A 23,605-nucleotide genomic window follows, 5' to 3' on the forward strand; every position below is an offset into this window, starting at 1 on the left:
TGACTTAAAAGAAGTACCGGTTCCCCCCTTTCAGTCACCGCAAAGATAATCATAATTCTGCCTAACAGAAGCTGAAGAGCACCAGCGATGCTTCCGTCGTGTTTTGCGAAGGAAACCTCACCGCAAATCTCATTTAACAAGGAAACGGCAGAATAAACAAAAAGCAATGGCAAGCATGGATAATAAAGAAACTGACAGAGGCAACCGGGCGTTGTCTGTCTTCCCTTCGCTTCTTCCCATAATGAAATATGTTTTATCATGAGCGTTTACTAGTCACATGTTCAGTCAATATAAACTACTAATAATGGTAAGCTATGGCTACAATGCTGCCAGAGAACCACTTGTAAAGAAATATATAAGGGTTTATACAGAAGATCTGTCTGTCTGTACATTCATTAACTACCCATCCATCCATCCATCTACCCTCCTACCCTCCCTCCCTCCCACCCTCCCTCCCTCCCATCCATCCATCCATCCATCCATCCATCCATCCATCCATCCATCCATCCACCCTATCTAAAAATCAAGGTTAAGCATGACTATGCTTAACCTTGAGTAGACTATGTCCAGAGTAGACTATGTCTAGATGGGCGGCATATAAATGCAATAAATAAATAAATAAATAAATAAATAAATAAATAAATAAATAAATAAATAAATAAATAAATAAATAAATAAATAAATAAATAAAAACTTTGACATTCCTCGGTGGGTAGGGGAGAAGATAGCATGGCCATGAAAAGCTTGCTAAAATATTATGCATTTGTGTTTTTGATGAGATTCGGGTGCATTTGCTGAAAAAGTGTGTGTGTGTATGAGAGAGAAGGGGAGGGGGGATAGAGAAAGAAAGAGAGAGAGAGAGAGAGAGGATGAGTACAGGACATCAGAAGAAGTCTAAACAGCCTTGGAATAAAATGAAATGAAATGAAATCTTGTCAGCTCAGAATGCGTAACAAGGTTATTTTAAAGCAATGTTGAAGTAAATGAAGTCATTTTGCTGCCGTGCCAATTCAGAGGAAGAGAATAGCTACCAATTGTGTAACTCGTTAAGCGACAGAAGCCATCATTATGATAGACTGACATGCATGTGTTATGTATGCTAGATCAGAACTGGAGGCATGTGTACTGGAAATCAAAGCCTACATGCAGCTGTTAACCCTGACTAAAATATAATCCCAGTTCCTCTAGAGCACTGGTTCTTAACCTTGGGTTACTCAGAAGTTTTGGACTGCAACTCCCAGAAGCCTTCACCACCAACTGTGCTGGCTGGGGTTTCTGGGAGTTGCAGTTCAAAAACATCCGAGTAACAAAGGTTAAGAACCACTGCAGAGCAGTGGTTCCCAACCTTGGGTCCCCAGATGTTCTGGGACTGCAACTCCCAGACACCCTGGCCAGCACAGCTGGTGGGGAAGGCTTCTGGGAGTTTTGGTCCAAGAACATCTGGGGACCCAATGTTGCTTTAGATCAATGGAAGGTAGAACCTCATTCCTTTTTTCCTTTAGATCAACGGAAGTGCTTCCGGTTTTATAACGTCTGGCAATTCCTTGGGCTACTCCAGTAGGACTTAACGAGTGGATTTAGTCCTGAAGCTTGAGCACCCTGTAGAAACAGCTCTCCTGGCTTTGCATGGAAACCTCTAGTAGCAAGAAGACCACCTACCCATGGTTCTCATCTTTTGGTTCTCTAGATGTGTTAGATCTCAGACCTCATCCAGCCAACAACCAGGGATTCTGTGGATTGAAATCCAAAACCACTGGACACCAGATTAGACCACTCTTTTCTCCAGTGTGAACGTTTTGTCACCTGTTATGCATTTCTCCTCATCAAATCCTATTACCCAGTAACCTAAGTCCACTTGAGCTAATTTATCTTCTGAGGAGCATAAGGAGCTGTACCAGACTGAGGTGGAGCCTTAGGCCACTGAGCTTATACCCTTAGGCCGCACAGTCACGGTCCCACCGAAGGAGAAAGGGAGGATCTTTCTTTACCCTCTTTGATCCATTCTACTTCTCTGTGGGCCCTTCCCCCCAAGATCTTGCAACCTGATCCTAAAACAGGAGAGAAGTACGGGTGAGATTTGGAGAAACACAACCAAATTGAAACCAAGAGATCTTCAATTCCCACCTTCTAAAGCAGTGGTCCCCAACCTTGGGCCTCCAGATGTTCTTGGAATACAACTCCCAGAAGCCCTCACCACCACCTCTGCTGGCCAAGATTTCTGGGAGTTGAAGTCCAAGAACATCTGGAGGCCCAAGGTTGGGGACCACTGTTCTAAAGCAGTGGGTGTCAACTTTGGGTCTCCAGATGTTCTTGGACTACAACTCCCTTAAGCATTCACCAGTAGCGGCGCTGGGCAGGATTTCTGAGAGTTGTAGCCCAAGAGCATCTGGAAATCACCATTCTAGAGGCAGCGCTGAACTCCAGAGAAGACGCTTGGGTGTGTGTTTGTGTGCATGCACGTGCGAGAGAGAGAGACATAAATCTTCTTTCTAGTCAAAGGGGATAAGTTGACTGCAGACTCTCTTGCTTCTTCCCCTCTTCTCCATCTCTGGGAAAAGCCATTAGGATTAAAAAAAAACGGGAGCGAGTGAAATAGGAAGCCCACATTCACCTGAGATCATGACTAAATGACTGAAATGATTTGGAATGGGCAATTACGGCAGCACATTAGCAAAGCCGCCTCTGCTCAGCCAGGTAGCAAGAACAGATGTTGCCGAGATGGTTTCCACGAATTTCTTTCCCCCTCAGGTGCTAAGAGCTAGGTTTCATGTTAAATTTATCTCCTCGAAAGAGAAGAGGAAGAAAGTGAATGAAAGAAAGAGCATGTCCTGTTTTCCATACAGAAGGAACGGTTCCTAGAAGGTATTTCCATCTGGACGATAAACCTTGAGAAGTTCAGAAAATTGGCTTAGGTCTGTCTCTTCCCATGGTGTTCTTCTAGGGCAGAGAAAGTAGCACCGAGGTCACAGGGAAATACTCCTGGTCAGAGAGAAGGAGGTAGAACCTGTGCCACCATGTCTGGCCAAGGTAGGAACATCTTCCAGACTTATCACCCATAGTTCATCTTGTTGGAAAGGACGGACAAAGAAGGTTAGCCATGTGTGAATCCCTCTGCTTTCTGGATGTCCTTCACCTGTCTTTCCTTGTTTTCACCTGGAATGTTTTGCTGTAGCTACTACCTTCTTTCTGAAGGGAGTACACATAAAAACAGCAAATACGCACAAAGAAAAGCGGAATTGCTCATGGATAGTGCAGTGCTTTAGGCCTCAGATTCCTTGGCCTACAAACCCCATCATTCCCCACTCTTGACGTTCTGCTTGACTTACGCTTCTGTCCTGAGCTGCGTGGTCCAGCCTCGGTGTGTTTGTTTCCGACACAGGCAAGAGATTTCCTTTTTCAGAGTAAAAGATAACAAGGATCAACATAGCACAAGAGGGCGCTAGTACTCTATTGTTCGGAGCAGAAGCCGGCTGCCTTTTCCTTCCTCCACTGGATGGGTGAGTCTGCATCGGTACACGGTTGCAGCAGCCCAGATACGTTGCAATTTAACAATATTTGCACAGTAAAGCACATAACCGGAGGGTCTGCTGACGCAGGGCAGCTTGGGAGGACCAGCTGGGTCTAGGTTTTCAGAAAACTGTTCCGCTGAAAACTAACAGCCGTTGAAAGTTTGCGTGTCTCGCTACGGAAAAATATCTGCAACCCTGCATTATGTATTCCGTCTCCATGTTGCAAAGATGAGCCGTCCAAGTGGCAGGATAAAATCTTAGAAAAATTATTATCCCCCCCCCCCAATGATAACTCCCAACATCTCCAGCTAACCTGGGCACTGCCTACCCTGGTTAAGGATCCTGAAAAAGTAACTTTTCCAGCTTCAGGGAAGGACCACCACCCGATGTGAGAGAACTCTTGGGAGAGGTTACTGAAAGCCCAGTGGTTCCAACCTTGGTTTTCCAGACGTTGTTGGACTACACTTCCCATACTCCTGATTCACACAGGGGCAAGGGAGATATAGGAGACCCACCCTTCTAATTATTGCCTTACCCCCATCAATGACCACCATCCAGTCCTTGCTAAACTCTTTCCCTCTCTGGACGCAACGCAACATGGCCTTTTCTGCTCAACCGCTTCCAAGCTCAAGCTAGTAGGCTTTCGAAAAGAACTGGCCATGCTTAGCCTTGAGAAAAGAAGACGGAGGGCATGAAAGGTGGCATTCTTCAAATACTCAACGGGTTGTCCTACAGAGGAAGGGCAGGATCTGTTCTTGTTCATCCCAAGATTGCAATAATGGGCTCAAGATAAAGGAGGTCAGGTTTAGGCTGAGTATCAGGAAAAAACTTCTTAACTCTTAGAGCAGTACGACAATGGAACCAACGACTTTGAGATGTGATGAGCACTCCAACACTGGAGGCATTCAAGAGAAACTTAGACAACCACCTGGCAGATATCCTTTGATTTGTATTCCTGAATTGAGCAAGGAGTTGGACTTGATGGCCTTATTGGTCCCCTTCTAACTCCACTATTCTATGATTCTATACACTGGTGCCTCGCTTAATGGACGCTCTGTTTAGCGACGAAACCGCATAGCGAACTTTTTGCGATCGCTTTGCGATGTTCCCTATGGGGGAATTTTGCTTTGCAATGATCAGTTCCCTGTTTTGCTTACCGATCATCGCAAAGCGATGATTTTTTAACAGCTGATCGGCGGTTCCAAAATGGCTGCCAGGTAAACAAAATGGCTGCTCGCAGTTTTCTGGGATGGATTCCTCGCTTTAGAGGCACCGAAAATGGTGGTGCTATGGAGGATCTTCGCTTAAAGGTTAGTTTTAAACCCATAGGAATGCATTAATCACGTTTTAATGTGTTTCTATGGGCTTTTTAATATCGTTTAGTGACGAAATTGCTTAGCAGCGATTTTTGCTGCACGGATTAACGTCGCTAAGCGAGGCACCACTGTAATTCCAAGCTGACACTGAACCTCTTGTAGGACAGAAGGTTCTCCATACCTATCTCAGGCTGGCATCGTGTTACGACTCAGCTTGTAGTTTCACTAAAAAGGGGCATTTTAGGATAAAGACTTAGCTAAGGATGAGTGTTGGGGGGGGGGTTTCCACTTCCTTTTCATCCTTCAAATATCCAGCCCAGTCTAAAAGCTAGGAGGCAGAATGGTTTCCCCTTGTTTTCTCTGATCTTCACCCATTTCAAATTTAGGTCAAGGTTCTCAACCATGAACATGTGAGCCCAACAATACTTTATACCGGTCATGATTCACACACAAGAGGAACAATTTGTGTGTGAAATCAGAAGTCTTCAAAAGCAAGGGATTCAAGTTAGAGAAGCTGCCTGGATAGCTCTGTTTTTTGGTAGCTGGTTATGGAGTTGGAGGTTGGGAGTTCGATTCCCCCACTGGGCCTCCTGGGAGAAGAGCCAACCTGGGTGGCCTTGGGCCAGCTGCACAGTCCCAGGGTGCCCCCTAGAGGAAGGGAACGGGAAACCACTTTGAACTAGAAAATGCTGAAAAGGATCACCATAAGTCAGAATGGACTTGACAGCACAGAGTTGCTGTTATTTCAAGATCAGACACCCTTTCTTCATTCCCTGACTCTCTTGCACACACTAATCTCTCCACCTGAACGTTTGTAATGAAATTACAGAGTTCCCAGCTGCCTTCCGCTCCTAGAAAATTGTTTCATAAGCCACCTCACCTACACAAAAAAAATTAAATTCTCTTTTAAAAGCAAACCGATTCAAGATCTGCAGGCTATCCTGAAAAGCAGGTCAAGTTCTACCCTAAGCCGAATCCTGTCGTTTGAAATGTAACACCTATCTGATTCTATTCGTTCTTGTCTACGTAAAATAAATAAATAATAATAATACAAATGCCATTCTGAATGCAATCATATTTCAGAGAGGGCTTGGTTACATTTGAAAATTCTATCACTTCCCTGAGATGTCAAAGATGGATGGCTGCAAGTGTCTGCTTGCGTTGCTAGCAACGATTTGCCATTTATTTTGCTTGCAAGGACATGCCATTTGCTTATTTCAACTTCCTGAGGAATCTCTATCATAGGAAATCTGGGGAAAAAAATAAAAATATACAAAGAAAATATTAATACTCCCCTCTCTAGGATCCTGTAAGGAACTCACTCCTACTCCGGTTCACTTTAATTGAAGGGTTATTTTTGTTACGGTTTTGAGTCTTTGGTTAAATTTCTGTAGCTGTGCAGCAGGGATTTATGGGGCAGAAGTGCAGGGATTTATGGGGCAGAAAAGCTTCTGGTTCCTCAAAGTAACCACCCCTTTTCTCATCAACTGGCACTTATATGCTCAATAATGCACTCTGAGACATTTGTAGGAGAAAGAATAAAATTGTTTCATTTACTCACAGTTGAAGCGCAAACTGACAAACATGACAGCTTTCAACAACAGACTTCAACAGACCCGAGAGAGGGAAAATGCACTGAACAGAGAGGTGGGGCTGTCTTTGAATTCAGAGGCAGGAAGGAATAATAGGTTAGTATTGGATAGATTGATCCCCAGTCAAGAAAGGTCCCTCCCATTCAAACCAGCATGTGAGGCTGAAATAACCCCAACAATTTTATCTACAGTTTTTTACATACCTGGTAAGGATGGGATTTTCAGATTTCTCAGACTACAGATCCCATTATTCTCTATTCTGGGAGCTCTTCCTGACAGACAGACACCTTACACACATCTGAATGGTGTAAATATTCAATTTGGAAACTTCCCATGCATGGATTCAAATCCTGGCTTCTTAAGATCTTAGTCCGGAGTCCTCTCTCCATCTCATCACACGGAGCCTCGTGTGCAAAAGTCAACAAAGGGATTGCTGTAATACAGATCTTTAACATCCCCCCCCCCCATGTCCAAACAGGAAAAGAAAAAGGATATTCGAAAAGCAAAATGTGGAAATTTTGGACGAAAAAATGTCTCTGCGCCATTGCGTGAGATTTCTTCTAGCATTCCGCCACGTCCATTTCATCGCAGATCTCGCCTGCTTCAAAGAACCTCTTGCAGAGTGCGGGCGACGTACAAGTCGAAGGGATAAATAAATAAAGGGATAAGTAAATAAATAATTAACAAGTCCCCGGTTGGATGCCTGATTGCCTGCTAGTAGCGCGACTTAGCTCATGACTGGAATTCAAACGTGGACTTATTCATTCCAAGCTATTCACCACCCCGGGGTAAACCACTGCTCTTCCACCAGTGTAAGGATTCTGTCAGATTCTGGCCAACATGTTTTCGGTTTTCACCCCAAATCCCCAATTCGAATCTCACCGTTTGTTTAGCGGCATTTTAGCTTGACAGCCATCTGCACAGTTTCTAACCTGTTCCTATTTTTAATCCGTGCTCCAGTTCTGTTCTGAGCTGGCTTCAGCCTCCATTTGGAGAGAAGAGTTTGACAGGAATCAAATACGTACATTAATAATAATAACAACAGGTTCGTTCTGGGAAAGAAATGTGAATAAATAAAATAAATAAGCCACTGAGCAGTTATCACTGCAAATCTTTGCATAGAGAAATATCTTATTGTCTCTAGCAGACTTTGTGAAGGATGCATAGATACTCATCTCTGAAGAAACATTCCAAATATAAAAAAAAACTTTGGTGATATTTGTTTATTTTTTAATTACTTGATGCATTATCAAATTGGGTAATCAAAGCCTGCAATTTCAAACATGTAGCTTCCACTCAACCGAACTTGGTTGGGATGGAACTACCTTTACCAGAAAAAAAGGGGTGTGGTTTCTCAGTCAGATGCCTCTGATTGGGCAGAGTTCTATGGGCTCTCTGATTGGCTGGTGATCCTTTAAATAGAGCAGGCGCAGCTGTCCTGGCTTTTCATTAAGGGTTAAGCAGTTAAGGCTGCTGTTTCTCTTACAGAGTTTAGTTTTCTGCAGATTCTTTAGCAAAGAAGTAGCTAATGAGAGGCCAGGTAAGTTGGTAGTTTTAGAGAAGATTTTTCAAGTACTTTACACAGTCATTGGCAGGATGTGGCTGTTTCTAGGAAGACCAAATCCATGAACGAGCTTTCTTAATTACTTAAAGGGGATTAGACATGTCAGCCAATATACTGCTCTTAACCTGAAACAAGTAAAAGCTTCAGTAAAGACATTTTCCCCCACTTTACTAAGCTGTTACAAGCTGATTACTGGCTTGTTGGGGTCTTTATAGGGCCTACCAGCTGTGGATATCATCCTCCCAAACTGAGTCTTTGTCTCCCCCCCATCTTTTGGAGATGATACTTGCTTTGCAGTGAGTCATGTTAATTACTGAATAATATTGAGGAATCAGGATTCTAGTTTTGTGTGTGTTTTTAACTGAATTTTTTAAAGGGGGAAATGCTTTGTTATTAGTTTTGGGTATCCTATAGTATAAAAAAGAAATCAGGTTGGCGTTATTATTTTAATTGATTACATTGTATCTCACTCTCCCCCCTCCCTGTGAGGACAAAGTATGGCTTTTCTGCTTGCTACTTAATTGCAACAATATGAAAGACAGTGACTGCTCCGAAATCCACACAGGAAGTAAGGCATCCTTAGCTGCTAGTTTAATGATGTTTATTGGTTATAGCCAAAAACAAGATTTTGCTTGTGTTTCCTTAGCTCCTGCTCTGTCAAATTTAGAGCCCTCCTGCTTTCTAATAAGCTCCTCCTGTCATCCTCAGTACACCCCTGTGAGGTAGGCCAGGCCGAGGAGGAAGGGGGGGCTCAAGGTAGCTGGATGAGGGGCTTGGCTTGGTGGGGTGTGTGTGTTATAATCTAGATTTACCAAACCCTACTCCAGTGTTGCAACACACCGCTGCTCTTGAATCGGGAGCTACATCCACCAGCCTGACTCAACATCTGCACTTTTGTGTAAGTAAATGTATTGTCATTGTCTGAATGGATTTGGGGAGACAGATCTTCTCGCTTCAACTTTATGAATGCCTGTCCTTGCGCCATTCCAAATATTTAAAATATGAATATATATAAAATTGGCACATTCGTGTCAGATTTAGATGCCAGTTCACCCAATTTCTTTACGCAGAATTGGGGTCATCCATTTCTCCAAGGCATGTGCAGAGTTTTAGTTAATTTGGTTTTTTCTTTCTTTCTGGGCTTGGGGTAAAACTGCAGAATGGCACGTCAGCAAAATTTGCAGGGAGGGCTCCTAATTTTTCCAAATGGCATTCAAGCTAGGAATCTTGACAGAGAGAGAGAGAGCACTCCTGACCTGTGGGCACCGCAATGCATGCGCAGGGTTAGGGGCCACTGTGAATCCGTTCCGGATTTCACTCCGCCCTTTACAAGGGGCTGAAGCTTCCCCCCCCCCCACATAAGGGTTGAGCAGCACCTTGGAGGCCTCGAACTCAAAAGTGGCTTCAGCCATTCAGAGTAGTCTAGAGCGTGGAGCCAAGACTCTAGAGACATGGGTTCAAATTCTGCTTGGTCACCGGAACTCGCTGGGGGTGTCACTGGTAAAACTACCCCTTAAGCAACCCATTATACCCAGTGTGGTGTAGTGGACAGAGTGATGGATCAGGACTTTGGAGGCCAGGATTCGAATCCCTGCTCCACCATGCAAACTCACGAGGAGAGTGATGCTGATAAAGCCACTCCTTAAATAGCTCATGTGCCTTGAAAACTCTATGAGGGCCACTATAAGCTGCTTCTGGCTTAGCCACAGGGAACAAGAAATATCCCATGATCCTCGGAAACTCGAACCCAGAGCATGGTATGATTTATGTGATATTTTGTATTATTTTATTGTTTATGTTATGTTGGAAGCCGCCTAGAGTGGTCTTATGGGCCAGATGGGTGGGGTATAAATTAAATAAATAAATAAATAAACAAACATAATCAGGAATGGTCTTGGAGTCGCTGGGGGGGGGGGATTGCAGGCCCTGATACTCTAGGATCAGCCTCCAGAGAGAAGCCATCAGATGGCTGCCCCCCCTTCCATCTGACACTGATGATGAGGACTCCAGTGAGATTCGGAACTCGGCACCATTACCCTGAAAAAAAAAATTACAGATCCACCTCTCCCTTCTGTGCATCCACGAACGGGACTAGATGATCTATAGGGTCCCTTCTAGCTGTGCAGTTCGATGAGGAGGAGGATGATTTGGGAGGGGGTTTGTTTTAAGGCTCCATCTCCAGCGGCACGGAGCTCCCCGCCCAGAGAGGCTGCCTCCCGTCTGGGGGGGGTTCCCACGCCCCGCCTGGCTGCCGGGGGCTTCCCCGGGTCTGGCAGGGAGACCCTGCCGAGGAAGTGGGGGGGGGGGGAGAGAAAGAAGGCGGGGCTCCCCATCTCGATTTGCATGGCCACGCCCCTCTCGCGCCCTCCCACCTCCGCGCGGGCGGCTCTGGAGTCCAAAACCCCCCCAGCTCTCGGCGGCAAAGGGGCGGGGCTTCTCTCCCTCCTCTGCTCCCTGATTGGGTGGGATCTGGACTGTCTGAAAGGGGGGGCTGTGAGAATGGGGGGGCGCAGAGCCCAGGAAAAGGGGGGAGGCGGAGGCTTTCTGGATCGACTGCGCGGTGTCGCCCGAGAATCTGCTCTTCCTCCCCCGTTGCCTTGCCCGCCTCCCTTTCTTCGCTGCCCGTCTTTCTCACTCTTTTCCTCCTCCTCCCGCCCCACTCCGAAGATCGGGCTTGGGGAAACTACCAATTGGCACCAAGGACCAACTCGGTTGACTCCTTCCCTTCCGGATCGGCGAGAAGGGGGGGGGGGGAAGGAAAAAAAATCGGTTTATCGAGGCAGGAATAAGGCGAGCAGGGAAAAAAAAAAAAAACATCGCGCCCGATCCTCCGTTTGCCGAGCCGTCGCGCTGGTTTTCCGTCCATTTCGCCTTCCCTCCTCGCCTTTTCCCTTCTCTCTCTCTCGGGCGAGCATCCCAAGAAGGGACCCCAGAAGGGATTCTGCATCGCTCTGCGCCCTTTCCTTAGGATCGCTCTGCGCCCATCTCTCCCCCCCTCCCCCCCAGCCTCCTTACAAGGACCGAGAGCGCCCAACTTTTATTCCTTTTTCTCTCCCCCACCTTCAGCGTCGCCCCGGGGAAGCGGTGGACCTGCAAGCCGGCGGGTTTCCTTGTTATTTTGGGGGCTTGTAAACTTTCCGCCTCCTCCCTTGCCTGCACCCCCTTCCTACCCCAGGATCTAATAAAAAGGACATTAAAAAAAAAAACACATATATAAATCTCTCCGCGTGTCTGCACGGAATGCGTGTCGCCTCCGCCTGCTGCTGCTGCTTCCTGGTCAATTGCACGTCTGGACGTTAAAAAGGAGGGCTCGCCTGAAACCTCTCGCGATCCTGCTCGCATTTGGAGGCATGGAGGAGAGGCTGCTTCCCCCAGATCTGTGGCTGGCACCGGCTGACACGGAGATCGCCTGCTTTTTCGGACCTCAGGATGTATCTCTGTTTTCTTGTTCTTAATAGGAAAAACTGGATGATGATGATGGTGGTTTGTGATTGAGGAGCAAAGCTTGCCCAGAACAGGGAAACTCCTGGAGGAAATATCTTGGACTTTTTGTAGATGAACTGCTGCTGGTTAATTTTCCCGAAGGACTGAGAGAAAGACACAGACCGGAGTCTGAAAGATGCTCAAACATTTGCTTTGTGATGATTTCCAAGTCCCTGGGGATTGGATCTAACTTCTCCGCTCGCTTGCTCTGGATATGCCCTGGCTGGAAAACATGTCTGGCTGTCTCTGGGTTCTGCTGCTCAGCCTGACTTTGGTTTTATCCAAAGGTAAGATCCAAAAAAAAAAAAAAATCTTCATTTGCCCTCGCTCCTAACTTTCTACCCTTCTCTCGGAACTGGCTTTCTCAGCTCCATCCTCCCTCCCTCCCTTCTGGAGAAGATCAATGACTGGGCAAAGCTGGTATTGGGGTTTGTTTATTTCTTCCTCATGCTCCAGGCCAGGCTGTCCTTTTTCTCTCTTTCTCACTCCCTGTCTCTCCATATCATTCAACAGGGATCACACGTGGAATTTATTTTTAATCTTTAATCCTGTCTGAGGCATTGTTGACGAGCCGAGCTCCAGCCAGGGATGAGGAAAAGAAAAGGAAATAATTAGTGGTTTGCAGCGCTGGTTGGAAGCTTGACAAATGAAATCTGATTTTAAATGCTTTCTGGCTTCACACACGGAACAGCCTTTTCTCAGAGGGACTGGTAGCGAGGTTTCCCCCTTCCCTCTCCTCCAAGAGCACCAGAGGATAATAAGAAAGGAGCCACAGAAGGGTTTTCTTCCCTCCCTTCTCTAGTTTTTAATTTTAAATCTATAAGATCTGATGGCATTTATGTGACTTGAGCTGAGTTTTACCGTTGAATCGAAAACTCTGGAGTGGGGAGGTGACACCCCTCCCCCCCAACCTCTGCGGCCTTGAAAGGATGATGATTAGGAAACATGTAAGGTATCTGTACCTACACATAACTCCTCAGTTCTGGCAGGTCCTAGAATTAAATCTCTGCTCATTATCTACGAAAGCGGAGATGTTTTGGGGAGTGCTTTTATAAGTTTGTGACATGAGCAATTAGGTGCTGTGTTTCTCTGGAGGGATTCTGAGGTCTTGAAGAAGGGATCTTGACTGACATGTGTCAAAAGCTACATGTCCATTTGCTTTAAAAAAAATTTTTTTTGGATGGCTGAAAGCACGTGTTGGAAGATGCGGGAGTAAAGTGTGCATTGAAGCAGAAGAGCCCTTTTGACTGCATATCCGTGGCATCCTTTTCTGCACATGGCCGGCACCTTCCTTGGGCATGTCCCCGGTCCTCTGGGGGAGGCAACTTTTCTGAATTGATGGCTGGTGCTCCTTTCCAAGCTGTCATGCTTAATTTTTGCAGAAGCGGCCTCAAAGTCTATATGGCATTGATCATTTCACCTACCTGTGTGTGTTTTGTGTGATTAAATACTTGCCCTTATTTTGCCTTGCTAATCTTATTCTGTGTTTAGGAATTTGCTGCATTTGGACAGGGGGAGTGTCTGTTTAAAGGCTGTAGACATGATTGAGGAAATGCAAAATAAAGAAATGGAGTTTTACATTCCACTAATCCATCTTTTATCTTGCCCCTCTCCCATGTTAAAGAAAAACATGTCCCCCCCCTTTTTCTGATTTTATGTTAATTCTCTCCCTCTCTCATATCCTGGCACAAGTCTTCATTTTCACAGAATATTCCTCTAGCATTCAGAATAAAAATACTGTCAACTCTTGCAAGATTTCTAGGGTTGCAGAGAATGAAGTGAGAAACTGAGAGGGTAGATTTATTTCCACTGCAAGGGGCGCAAGGTTCTTGATTTTCAAAAGCTTCTCTCTGCACTCCCTCATGTGAAAAGCGTCCTGTACATATTAAACTATCGGATCCCATAAAAGGGCTCTGATAAACCCCTTGAACCAGAGGTGCTAGCTGACTTTATGGCGGGGGAAGTGTGGCGTTATTTTCCTTATTGTGGGGCAAGAAGGGCCATTTGAAGAAGGCAAACCCAACTTTCGATTGTACTTTTGGGTACAATCCTGGAAGATGCGGGATTTATATCTTAGAACCAAGCTAGCACAAATATGGGAGAGGTCAGACAAGCATGTAGTCCTGTAGGAGGCATTGTTTGGAGTCAGCTTTTCTGTTACAGGCAAAGCCAGAGCTGATAGTGGCTGAGGCTGTAATATAAAGTTGTTGCTCAGTTTCCTTATTTTCTTCCCTCTTTCTTTTTCCTACTTCCTTTCCCCCCTCTGTTTCTACATTCCTTTTTCTCTTCTCTTTCCACAATTCCTTTTCTTTCTCCATGTTATTCTTCCTACCTTCCCCATTTTCTTATACTTATTTCCATCCATCCATCCATCCATCCATCCATCCATCCATCCATCCATCCATCCATCCTTCCTTCCTTCCTTCCTTCCTTCCTTCCTTCCTTCCTTCCTTCCTTCCTTCCTTCCTTCCTTCCTTCCTTCCTTCCTTCCTTCCGCCACAGGCTTTCAGGGCCATCCCAAGACTTTTTGCTGCCTGAGGAGGCAGAGAACACCCCCCCCGGCCCACATCAAGGTGCCCTCTCCCCAAAGGAGCTTCTGCCCGCACACATAGTCCCTAAAGCCAGCCAAAGTATTTGTAATGGGAGTCTTGTGGCACCTAAGAAGACGAGCAAGGGTGTACGGCATGTGCTTTTGTGGCCTCTGAAGAAATGGCCTATATGCTACAAAAACGTCCCCCAGATGAAGCTTAATAGACAGGAAGGTTTCAGAAGTCCCTTTCTGCAGCAGACTGATACATGTGTGCCTTTGGGGAACTGCTTCAAGCTATTTGGATGCCTGAGGCAGAGTGTCCCTCAAGCCTCTCTTCCTGTCCCTTGTTACAAACAAGAAATAATAAAAAAATAATAACACACATCCCACACACCCCATTGGGTGTTTTTTCATGACACCCCAAATTTTCTTTTTCTTATTTTCTTTCTCCTTCTACCACTCATTTCTCCATCTCTCTCTTTCAGACCCTTTTCTTTTTCTGCCACCCGACTCTCATTCTCTCTTCCAGACCCTTTTCTTTCTCTCTTTTGCTGCCACCCGACTCTCATTCTCTCTTCCAGACCCTTTTCTTTCTCTCTTTTGCTGCCACCCGACTCTCATTCTCTCTTCCAGACCCTTTTCTTTCTCTCTTTTGCTGCCACCCGACTCTCATTCTCTCTTCCAGACCCTTTTCTTTCTCTCTTTTGCTGCCACCCGACTCTCATTCTGTCTTTCAGACCCTTTTCTTTCTCTCTTTTGCTGCCACCCGACTCTCATTCTCTCTTCCAGACCCTTTTCTTTCTCTCTTTTGCTGCCACCCGACTCTCATTCTCTCTTCCAGACCCTTTTCTTTCTCTCTTTTGCTGCCACCCGACTCTCATTCTGTCTTTCAGACCCTTTTCTTTCTCTCTTTTGCTGCCACCCGACTCTCATTCTCTTTCAGATATAGGCCCCAGACTGCATGTTGTCCACTTTTTTGGTGACACAGAACAGCAGTTAGCTGCAGCCTAGGGCCTTCCTTTCCGGTCCATAATTCCTGCTCTGTATTTCTGTGTTACTAAGGTAGGTCCTAAATAAGGAGCTGGCCTAAGCTTCCCATTCAATTTTGTGTATCTTAAGCCACTTTTCTCCATCACTAGTATGCAAGGGGTGAAGATTTGCCTGGAGGGTTATCATTTAGAGCAATGGCAGAAGGCAGGGACTGGTATGTCCGAAGGCTTCTGGCATGCAGAGAAGTAGCTGAGCAGGGGAAATAAAAAAGTTTAGTCTGGATGCTCTGGTTTTCTGCTTGCATAGTAAAACATTGCTTCATGGACTGACTGCTTATTGAATTTGGGTAGATGTTGCCAGTGGGCGATTCATTGACCTATTTAGGGAACTATAAAAAGGAGTGTGTATCAACCAAAACTGTTGAATGGAGGACCAATGTCTCAATGGAGATAATGAATTATGTTGGCTGAATGGAACTTCCATGTTTAGGAGCAGTGTGGCACAGAATACAACAGCAACGGATGGCAACCACGGGAGAATGTAGCTGCCTTTACACACGAGATGTGAATTTTTCTAAAGGTTCCTGTTTGGCTACTGCTGTGATTGTGATATTAGACTAGATCAATGGGTGCCTGATCCTGGAGTACTGGATGTTCTTGGACTACAAATCCCATTGGCTGTTCTGGCTAAGACCTCTTGGACTTACAGTCTGAGAACATCTGGGTCTCCACATTTGTTAACCCCTGGAATACGCAGAACTGGGGAATGCTTATCCTTCCAGACTCTGGTGGACTGCCATACCTATCATCCCACATTATGGACTATGCTGTCTAAGACTGATGGGGGTTGTAGTTCAACAAGATTGGAGATACCTTCCCAAAGCCAGAATCAAGTGCTAGCTTGGAGATTTTTGGCCATGCTGCTCTTACATTGTTAATCAATGGCAATGTGGTGTAGGGGTTAGAGCGTTGGGCTGTGCTTTGAAAGTAACTCAGTGGCCTTTGGCCAGTCACTCTTTCTCAGCTTGACCTAACTTGCAAGGGGGGAATAGGGATGTCACATAGGGATTTTGCCCTTCTAACCATCTCTTGTTTGACCCTTGAATTCTTGTATTCATAGCTATCATCAGTACTAAGATGTAACCATTGGGAGGGACCTGTGATGCCACCCGAGTATTGATGCTCACTTCTAAGAGACGTCTGGTTCATGCACCATTAATGTCAAGGATGCAACTAGATTGACCAATTCTGACTAAATATAGTAATATTTTACCATGGCGTCATCTGATTGGTTGACTGCATCTCCGTAACCCAATTTGGTTTTCGAACGTTTTCCTGCACGATAGCCTGTTTTTTTTCCTGCCACGGTGCTAGTTTTCTTCATTGTATTAGTTTTCTCTGCAGTGTGGGAAACCTGTGGACATCAGCCGGCATTGGGCTTTAACGTATTAATAAAAGCAGCACCAATGCATTAAAAACCAACACGAACAGACCAACTCCAAACTCAACAACTAGACTATCAAAAGCCAGAATCACTGGGTATATATGGTTTATGTATGATGTCTGCATGCTCTATATTGATGATCTTCTTATGTGCCCACACAGTGGCTGTATTCTCAGCCTGTCGGGGGGGGGGGAGTGGAAATGCTAAGGGTGACAGCTGTCAGCCTGTCCCATGACATAATGCAGCTGCAACTGATTGATTGGACCCATTGATGTTTGTTATGGCGATGTGCTTTTAAAAAAAAAGTAATAGTGTTATTTAATCATGGTTCCACCCCTCTTCTGCTGTGTAAGATAGCTTTACTGCCTTACTAATGGTAATTGAGTAAACCAAGCAGGCTTTTAAAGTAAGTATCCAACTAGTGTTAATTATGAGAAGCGGAGGTTAGAAGCAAAAGCAGACCGCCTAATTGTCTGTGGGCTTTAAAGAAAATGCTTCTCTCTCAGATCTACTGTAGGGCAGTGAATCTGTGATCAGTAAATAAGATATTAGAACTGCAGCGCTAGAAGGGAACGTATAGAAAATCAAGTCTAACCCTTGTCAAGGAGGCATAGCGGGGACTCAAACTCCCAACCATCGGCTCCACAGCTAGGGACCTAAACCACTGAGCTATCCAGCAGTTCATTCATGAAAATATTCAAAAGTGGTTTTTCATCACCTGGCTTGCCCAAGGCTACATAGGCTGGCTCTACTCATAGGAAGCCCCGTGGGAACACAAAGGTATGACTTCTGTCTCTGCAGCTGGAGACCTCAACCGCTGAGCTATCTGTCCATCTTTTTAAAACTATGCTAAAACACCAGAGCTTTGTGGGACTTTTAAGGTTGGGTAGGTTGCAGGCTGCGTTCCTGGAGCATCTGAAGAACTGAGCTAGAAGCCAAGGGAGGTTTTTTGGGTCGAACTTTGCAAGGGCAGTGTATCCCCTCTGAAATGTACGAGGAGCTGTCCAAAGTGCTGAACTGACACTGCAGACTCTATTTAGCGTGTTGGATGAACGCCAGTGAAATTCAGACTAAAACCCAAAATAGATTCACCACCTGGGCAAAACTGGCATTTGGCAACCTCTGCTGCTGGAGTCTATGAAAGCTTTGTTAGTGTTGGTGGTCTCAAAACGTGTTAGTTTCAAATGTGTGTCAAGACATTTTGCTGTTGCTTTGTCCCAGTAGACTAACATGGATACTCTCTCTCTTTTCCAAATGACAAGAGAAGGGAAGATGGGTCTGCCCACTGTGTTGTGTTTATATCCCTTCCAAATTCTTCTGAATATCACTTCTGATGAGACTCGTGAAAGTCAGAGTCTAAATATTTCCAGTTTGCCAAAGAGATCTGTGAATATGGAAGCTTCAAATACGCTGAGTCTCAGAATGATGGTTGCATTGCATATGGTGGTAGATAGCTTATGGATAGGACAGTCCAGGAGAAGACACTGAAAGTTCTTCCTTGGGAAATGACCCAATCCATCTCCTCAGAGGATTATGAGATCCCCAAGTCCTGGGCCATAATGTTTATTCCTTAGGACAGTGGATCCCAAATCTCCAATTTGATCCTAAATTGGATCTCCAGATGTTGTGTATCTCAACTCTTGGAAGTCCCAGCCACCATGGTGGAAGAATGTTGGGACTTCTGGGAATGGTACTTGAGCAACATCTGGGGATCTAAAATTGGACGTGATGGATCTCGGAGGTGAATGTAGAGAGGCAAGTATTGCATGACAATGTTGAACAACAATCATTTGCAAAATAACCTTGTAACATAACTAGGACACAACATGGATCTGAGGTTAGGCTCCTCCTGTTTTCTAAAGCAGTGGTTTCCAAGATGTTCTTGGACTACAACTCCCAGAAATCCTAGCAAGCTCAACTAGTAGTGCAGGCTCCTGGGAGTTTTAGTCCACGAACATATGGGGACCCAAGTTTGGGAACCACTGCACTAAACAGTCAGAGGTCCTGGGAGATGTAGTTCAAGAACATCTGGTGACCGACAGCATCACCATGTCCATGAGTTGACAACATCTATCCTTCCAGATGTTGTTGGCCTACAGCTCTCAACTGGCCTAATCCCTGACAATGGAAGTTGGGGTTAAGACTGCAGTTATAGTACGAGAACATCTGGAAGTCCACGTGTTGTCCACCTCCACTCTCAAGGGACCTCTCTCCATAGCCTTGTGCTAGAATTTCCCTCCTGCCCAGAATTTGTTCTTATCCATCGCGGCATGTGTCAAGTTGGTAGTAAAAAATGATTAAACATACAGTTCTGAATTCAGTGCTAATTGTTTGGAAGCTGAAGGAGAAGTTATTATCAAACAGTTTAAATAAAAAATGAGGGTCTTTGGCATCTGTGTAGCATAATGTTATTTCTTTCTCATCCGTGACCATCTCTCTTCATGTTCATATGCACCTGATGTGTTAAGTAGGGCTTGATGGACAGTTTTTGTGTTTTCTGGGAAGAAATTAATTAAAATTAATTATTGGCTACAGGTGGTTTGGGTATCCGGCTGTGGAGTCGGAGTTTGGGAGTTTGATTCCCTACTGTGCCTCCTGGGAGAAGAGCCAGCCTATGTAGCCTTGGGCCAGCTGCACAGTCCCAGGTCGCCCCCTAGAGGAAGGGAATGGGAAACCACTTCTGAGTATTCTCTGCCTGGAAAACCCTGGAAAGGCTCACTCTGGGTCAGAAATGACTTGATGGCACATGGGGATGATTATTAATATTAAGGCCCAGAGAATATTATTCTCCTTTTCTCTCAGATTGTAGACAGAGAATCCTTACATTTTGCCATAGCTGTTGCATCTTAATTTTTGGCCCCACTCCCTTATGTCTCCTAAATCCAGAATAATAGTGTTCAAGTAAAGATGCCACCAATTGAATCAAGCTAAAAATAACCCTCCGCTGTGCAGTTTCTGATAAATTACCTAACAAATAGCCAAAAAAATGTGAAGAAGGAAATGTAAAATACATATAAAAAGAAATTTATAAGTGAGCGATCTAAAGACGTCTCCATCCATCTCTCCTTCCTCCTTGTGATAATCCATGTGGCTGCTCCATTAGAGAAACCCGGCTGGATTTTAATGTCTTTTTATTAATAATGCAGCCAACCTTTTTACGTGAAATAGTTTGGGGTTTTGGCGGGCTGCCATTATCCACAATGTCTTGCCGCTGAAGACACATAGTCCTGAAAGCTCGCAGAGCTGATAGAAGTCACAGCGAGGCCAACGTTACCACCACAACTCTGAACTCTCCCTGGTGGGACAAGCATCTTGAGTGTTTATGTTGTGTAGAACAACACAGGGGTTCCTGGCTGGTGTCAGAGTTTTTACAATCTCGCAGGCTGCCTCTAGTAGGGGTGGCTGGGAGGGAACCTTTCTGGGCTGGGGTGACTGTCAGTCTATCCAGAACTGACCAATCGTTGCTTCCTGGCTCTGAATTCAAAGAGAGGCCCGCCTCTCTGCTGAGAGTTCTTTGTCCCTCTCTTTTGTCAGCAGCAGTCAGAAGTCATTTTTTCAGATTTCTATTATCTCTTTCCAATTGTAAGTAATGGAATATTTCTATTCTTTCTACTACTACTGTCTCAGAGTGAGTTATAGAGACTGTAAGTGCCAGTTAGTGAGACGGTGAGGAAGTGGAAACTCGTCTCCTCTGAACGTCTCTCGTTCCTCAAAGAATGGCAAACCTCTTCAGAGTTCTTTCTACCTGGAAAACCCTCGAAAGGGGTGCCATAAATTGACTCTTTGGCACTTCCTGATGATGATGAAGGCGTAAAGATGGCTCCCAAGACTTTTGGAGGTGGCATGAAAACGGGTTCCTTGAGTTTAATTACTGTATTTTTTTCAAGAGCTTTATTTAACGGAGGGACTGCTCAATAAGGCCTTGTGTGCAGGAACGTGCAGCCAAACGATCCGGCGGATGCCGATATTGTATTTCTTCTTTTTCCTTGGCTTCTCGCCGCATCCTCAATTGGTCCTCAGATAGCTTTTGAGATCCTGCTGTTTCAGGCTCCCTGCTGTGTGTGAAAGAGCCAGCTAAATTTCCCTGGTTGCTAGAGCTTAAGAAGAATCATTCCAGGCGCTCCCTTTTCTTGTCGTCTTATTGTTCTTTGCAGTTTGAGGGCTAGTAAATCACCGTAATGGTGTGATAATGACTTACATGGAGGAAACATATTTATTTTATCCTCATCCTTCCAAATCTCCGATTGGCATCTTTGAGTCTCTTTCTCTCTATAGGTCTCAACCCCCTTCAACCGTTCTGCTTCTTCATAGTTTGGCTGCCAAGCCTCTTCCTCCTTAGTAGCAGTAAGTAGAAACTAGAGGAGTAACTCCTTCAAATCATGGAGTTGACTCAACACATTCCCGCTGATATACTGGCCCTACTCTAGTTATGACTTTCTGGGCTGAGCAACAAGATTTCACATCTGGACATTACAAGGGTACGACTCTGCTTTCCCATTTTTTGGCCTTAAATCTTCAGAGACCAGGATGTTTATTTATTTAAAATATTTTTCCCCCTGCATTTTCTTCTCGAGAGGGATCCAAAGTGGCTTACAATAACTGTATTTGGACACAACACCGAAGAACATAAGCAATGCATTCAAAGCAAAATGGCACGGCCGTCTGTTTAAAAACTGCACTCAAGCAGTTGGTCCCTCAAGGAAAGCTTGCATGAAGAGAAAGGTCTTTGCCTGCGTGTGGAAGGACAGCAAAGATGGGGCCAAGCCTGGCCTTCAGTGGGAGGGAGTTCCAGAGTCGAGCAGCAATAGAGAAGGCCTTCTCCTCTGTTCCTACCAAGGTGGTGGAACTGAGAAAAGGCCTCTCCTGATGATCTTAACACCAGAACAGGCTCGTAAAGAGAGACACAGTTCTTGAGATAGCTTGGACCCAAGCCATTTAGGGCTTTTATAGAAGAATCGACACTTTGAATTGTGCACAGAAAAGGATCAGCAACCAGCGGAGCTGCGGTAACAGGGCGGTTATGTGATCCCTCTAACCAGCCCCAGTCAGCAATCTTGCTGCTGGATATTGAACCCTGCTGACGTTTCCTGACACTTTCCATCGGCAGCCCCCATGTTGATGACCTGAAAATGGAATGGAGAGGATGATGGGATTGGTATCTTAGTTATCCTCAGGTGGCAAAATGTTTTGAGCCTTGGCAGCGGAGCCAGATAACTCTGATTCTGAAGAAGCAAATTTTGTTCATTTAATGTCATTCTGGCTCTTCCAAAATCGGGACCAAGGGCAGCTCGTTCTGCATCGCTGCTGGCTTTGAGTCTGGACTTCAAAGGAGCTATCCAGGGTACTGAAACTTGATTAAGGACAAGGTCCGGTCCCTTGACGAGCCCTTGTAAAGTTTGGAGGAAAGCCTGGGACAGCTTCACCCCTTGTGTCAAGTTGAAATCACCTGCCTTCACAAGAACCAGGATATAGACTTTTCCACCCTTCTCAGTTTGTGGCTCAAGCTAATTCCGAACAGTACACTTTTTAGTAGCTTGGTTGGATTTAAAAAAAAAAACCCACACCACTTTGGATGCCTCTAATAATTTTTCATTTGACTTTGAAGCCCAGCCTCCATCTGGGTAGCATGATGTTGCCTGGGCAGTGGATTCTTGTCGTTCAGATCCCACTCAATTTCATTTATATATCTTTCCGCTTTGTTGCAAAGGGAAGCTGGTTTCAAAACCGCTGAGGCCGGTGACAGGCCAGTTGCTTGAAACAGCTCTGATTTTCTTCCCTTATTTGATGTCTGTCTGGAGGCAGCATCTTGAAGTGTCAGTCTTCTGGCTGGACCAGTGTCAAGCGACGAGACTATTTCTTTATTGCATTACGCTAGAAATCCTGGGGCTTCAGCACCGCATGCAAATGAGTTTTGTTAAAACACTCTTGAGTCTTGGCCCCATGTCTCGAATCTACCTCTGTGTTGCACCTTTGATGTTGTTCAGATAAATACATTTCCTTGTGTTGCCTGGATCCTTGTGATGAACCTCTTGGAAGTCACGTATTTTGAACTCTGCTCTTCTGTCTTGAAGTCCAATTATGGTGTCAAAGATGGGAAGGGTGGAAAAGCTCGTATGGAAAATGGCAGATGTTCAATCTTCATCTTTAGGCCTCTCTGTATTGACTTTTTTAAAAAGCAGTCTGGTCCCTTCAGGGTACAAGCAGGTGAGCTGATTATGAGCTCGTTTGAAGGCATTAACTATTGAAGGTGGATTTAAAACTGGTGTAATAATTCATATACTTTTTCTCTCTCACACACACTGACTTGCGATTTCCCCCTTGGAATAGCTAACCATTGTCCTCAGCAAAACCTCAGTTTCTTTCCCTGAGAGACTTCTTGTCTAAGCGGGCTTTGTCATTAGCATGACGAATCCTTCTCTCTCCTCCTTTGACGAAAGTGGGGGTGGCGGATGAGGGAATAATATCATCCAGCCACCGGTTTCCAGGGTTTACCACGCCAGCAGAAAATAGTAAAAAAAAAATCTGTATTTTGGGAGGAGAGAGGGATAACGGGCACAGAGACAACAGGCTGGTTGGAAGAGTTTTATCTCAGGTCTAGTGCTCTCCTAAGATGTTGGTCTACAACACTGATTCCCACCCTTGGGTGTCCAGATGTTCTTGGACTACAACTCCCAGAAGCCTTCACCGCTACTGTGCTGGCCAGGATTTCTGGGAGTTGCAGTCCAAGAACATCTGGGGACTCAAGGTTGGGAGCCATTAGTGTCCAACCTACATTGGGATGGTGGTAGCCATGCTGTGGATAATGGAGGCTGTAGGTGGGATATAAATAAAATAAATAAAATAAAATAAATAAATAAATAGATCTATCAGATCTGAAGGGGACAGATGGAGGAGTGCTTTGGTTGACCAAAGCTGAGGACGGTTCTGGCCCACCTGTGCTTTTTAGGCTACATCTTCCATCACTTTTGCCCCTGGCCCACACAGCCACCGAAGAAGCATGATGGGTAGTGTAATCCATCAATATGTGGGCAGCTGTAGGGGTAACGATCTGTTCATGTGGGAAATTTTTTTCCCATATACATACACCACCCTGACATTGTATATCACACATCTGAAGAAGTGGAGCGTCATTCATGAATTTGTGTAGGAAAGGGCCTTTTCTGTGGCTGCTCCCAGAC

The 23,605-nt window shown here is 45.2% G+C and overlaps 1 protein-coding gene across 2 annotated transcripts in view; it reads left to right on the forward strand.

Moving 5' to 3' along the window:
- Window positions 1-7,875: 7,875 nt before the first annotated feature.
- Window positions 7,876-23,605, forward strand: part of TMEM132D (transmembrane protein 132D) — a 233,539-nt gene continuing 217,809 nt past the window's right edge. The window contains exons 1-2 of one of the 2 annotated variants that reach the window (XM_078381730.1): window positions 7,876-7,957; window positions 11,048-11,751. In XM_078381730.1, the coding sequence (XP_078237856.1) occupies window positions 11,679-11,751 (73 nt within the window). In that variant the 5' untranslated portion in view covers window positions 7,876-7,957; window positions 11,048-11,678. The remainder of the gene's footprint in view (window positions 7,958-11,047; window positions 11,752-23,605) is intronic. The other variant, XM_078381731.1, reaches the window with a different exon arrangement.

The sequence above is a fragment of the Pogona vitticeps genome, chromosome 14 (assembly GCF_051106095.1).
Source record: "Pogona vitticeps strain Pit_001003342236 chromosome 14, PviZW2.1, whole genome shotgun sequence".
Classification (NCBI taxonomy): Eukaryota; Metazoa; Chordata; class Lepidosauria; order Squamata; family Agamidae; genus Pogona; species Pogona vitticeps.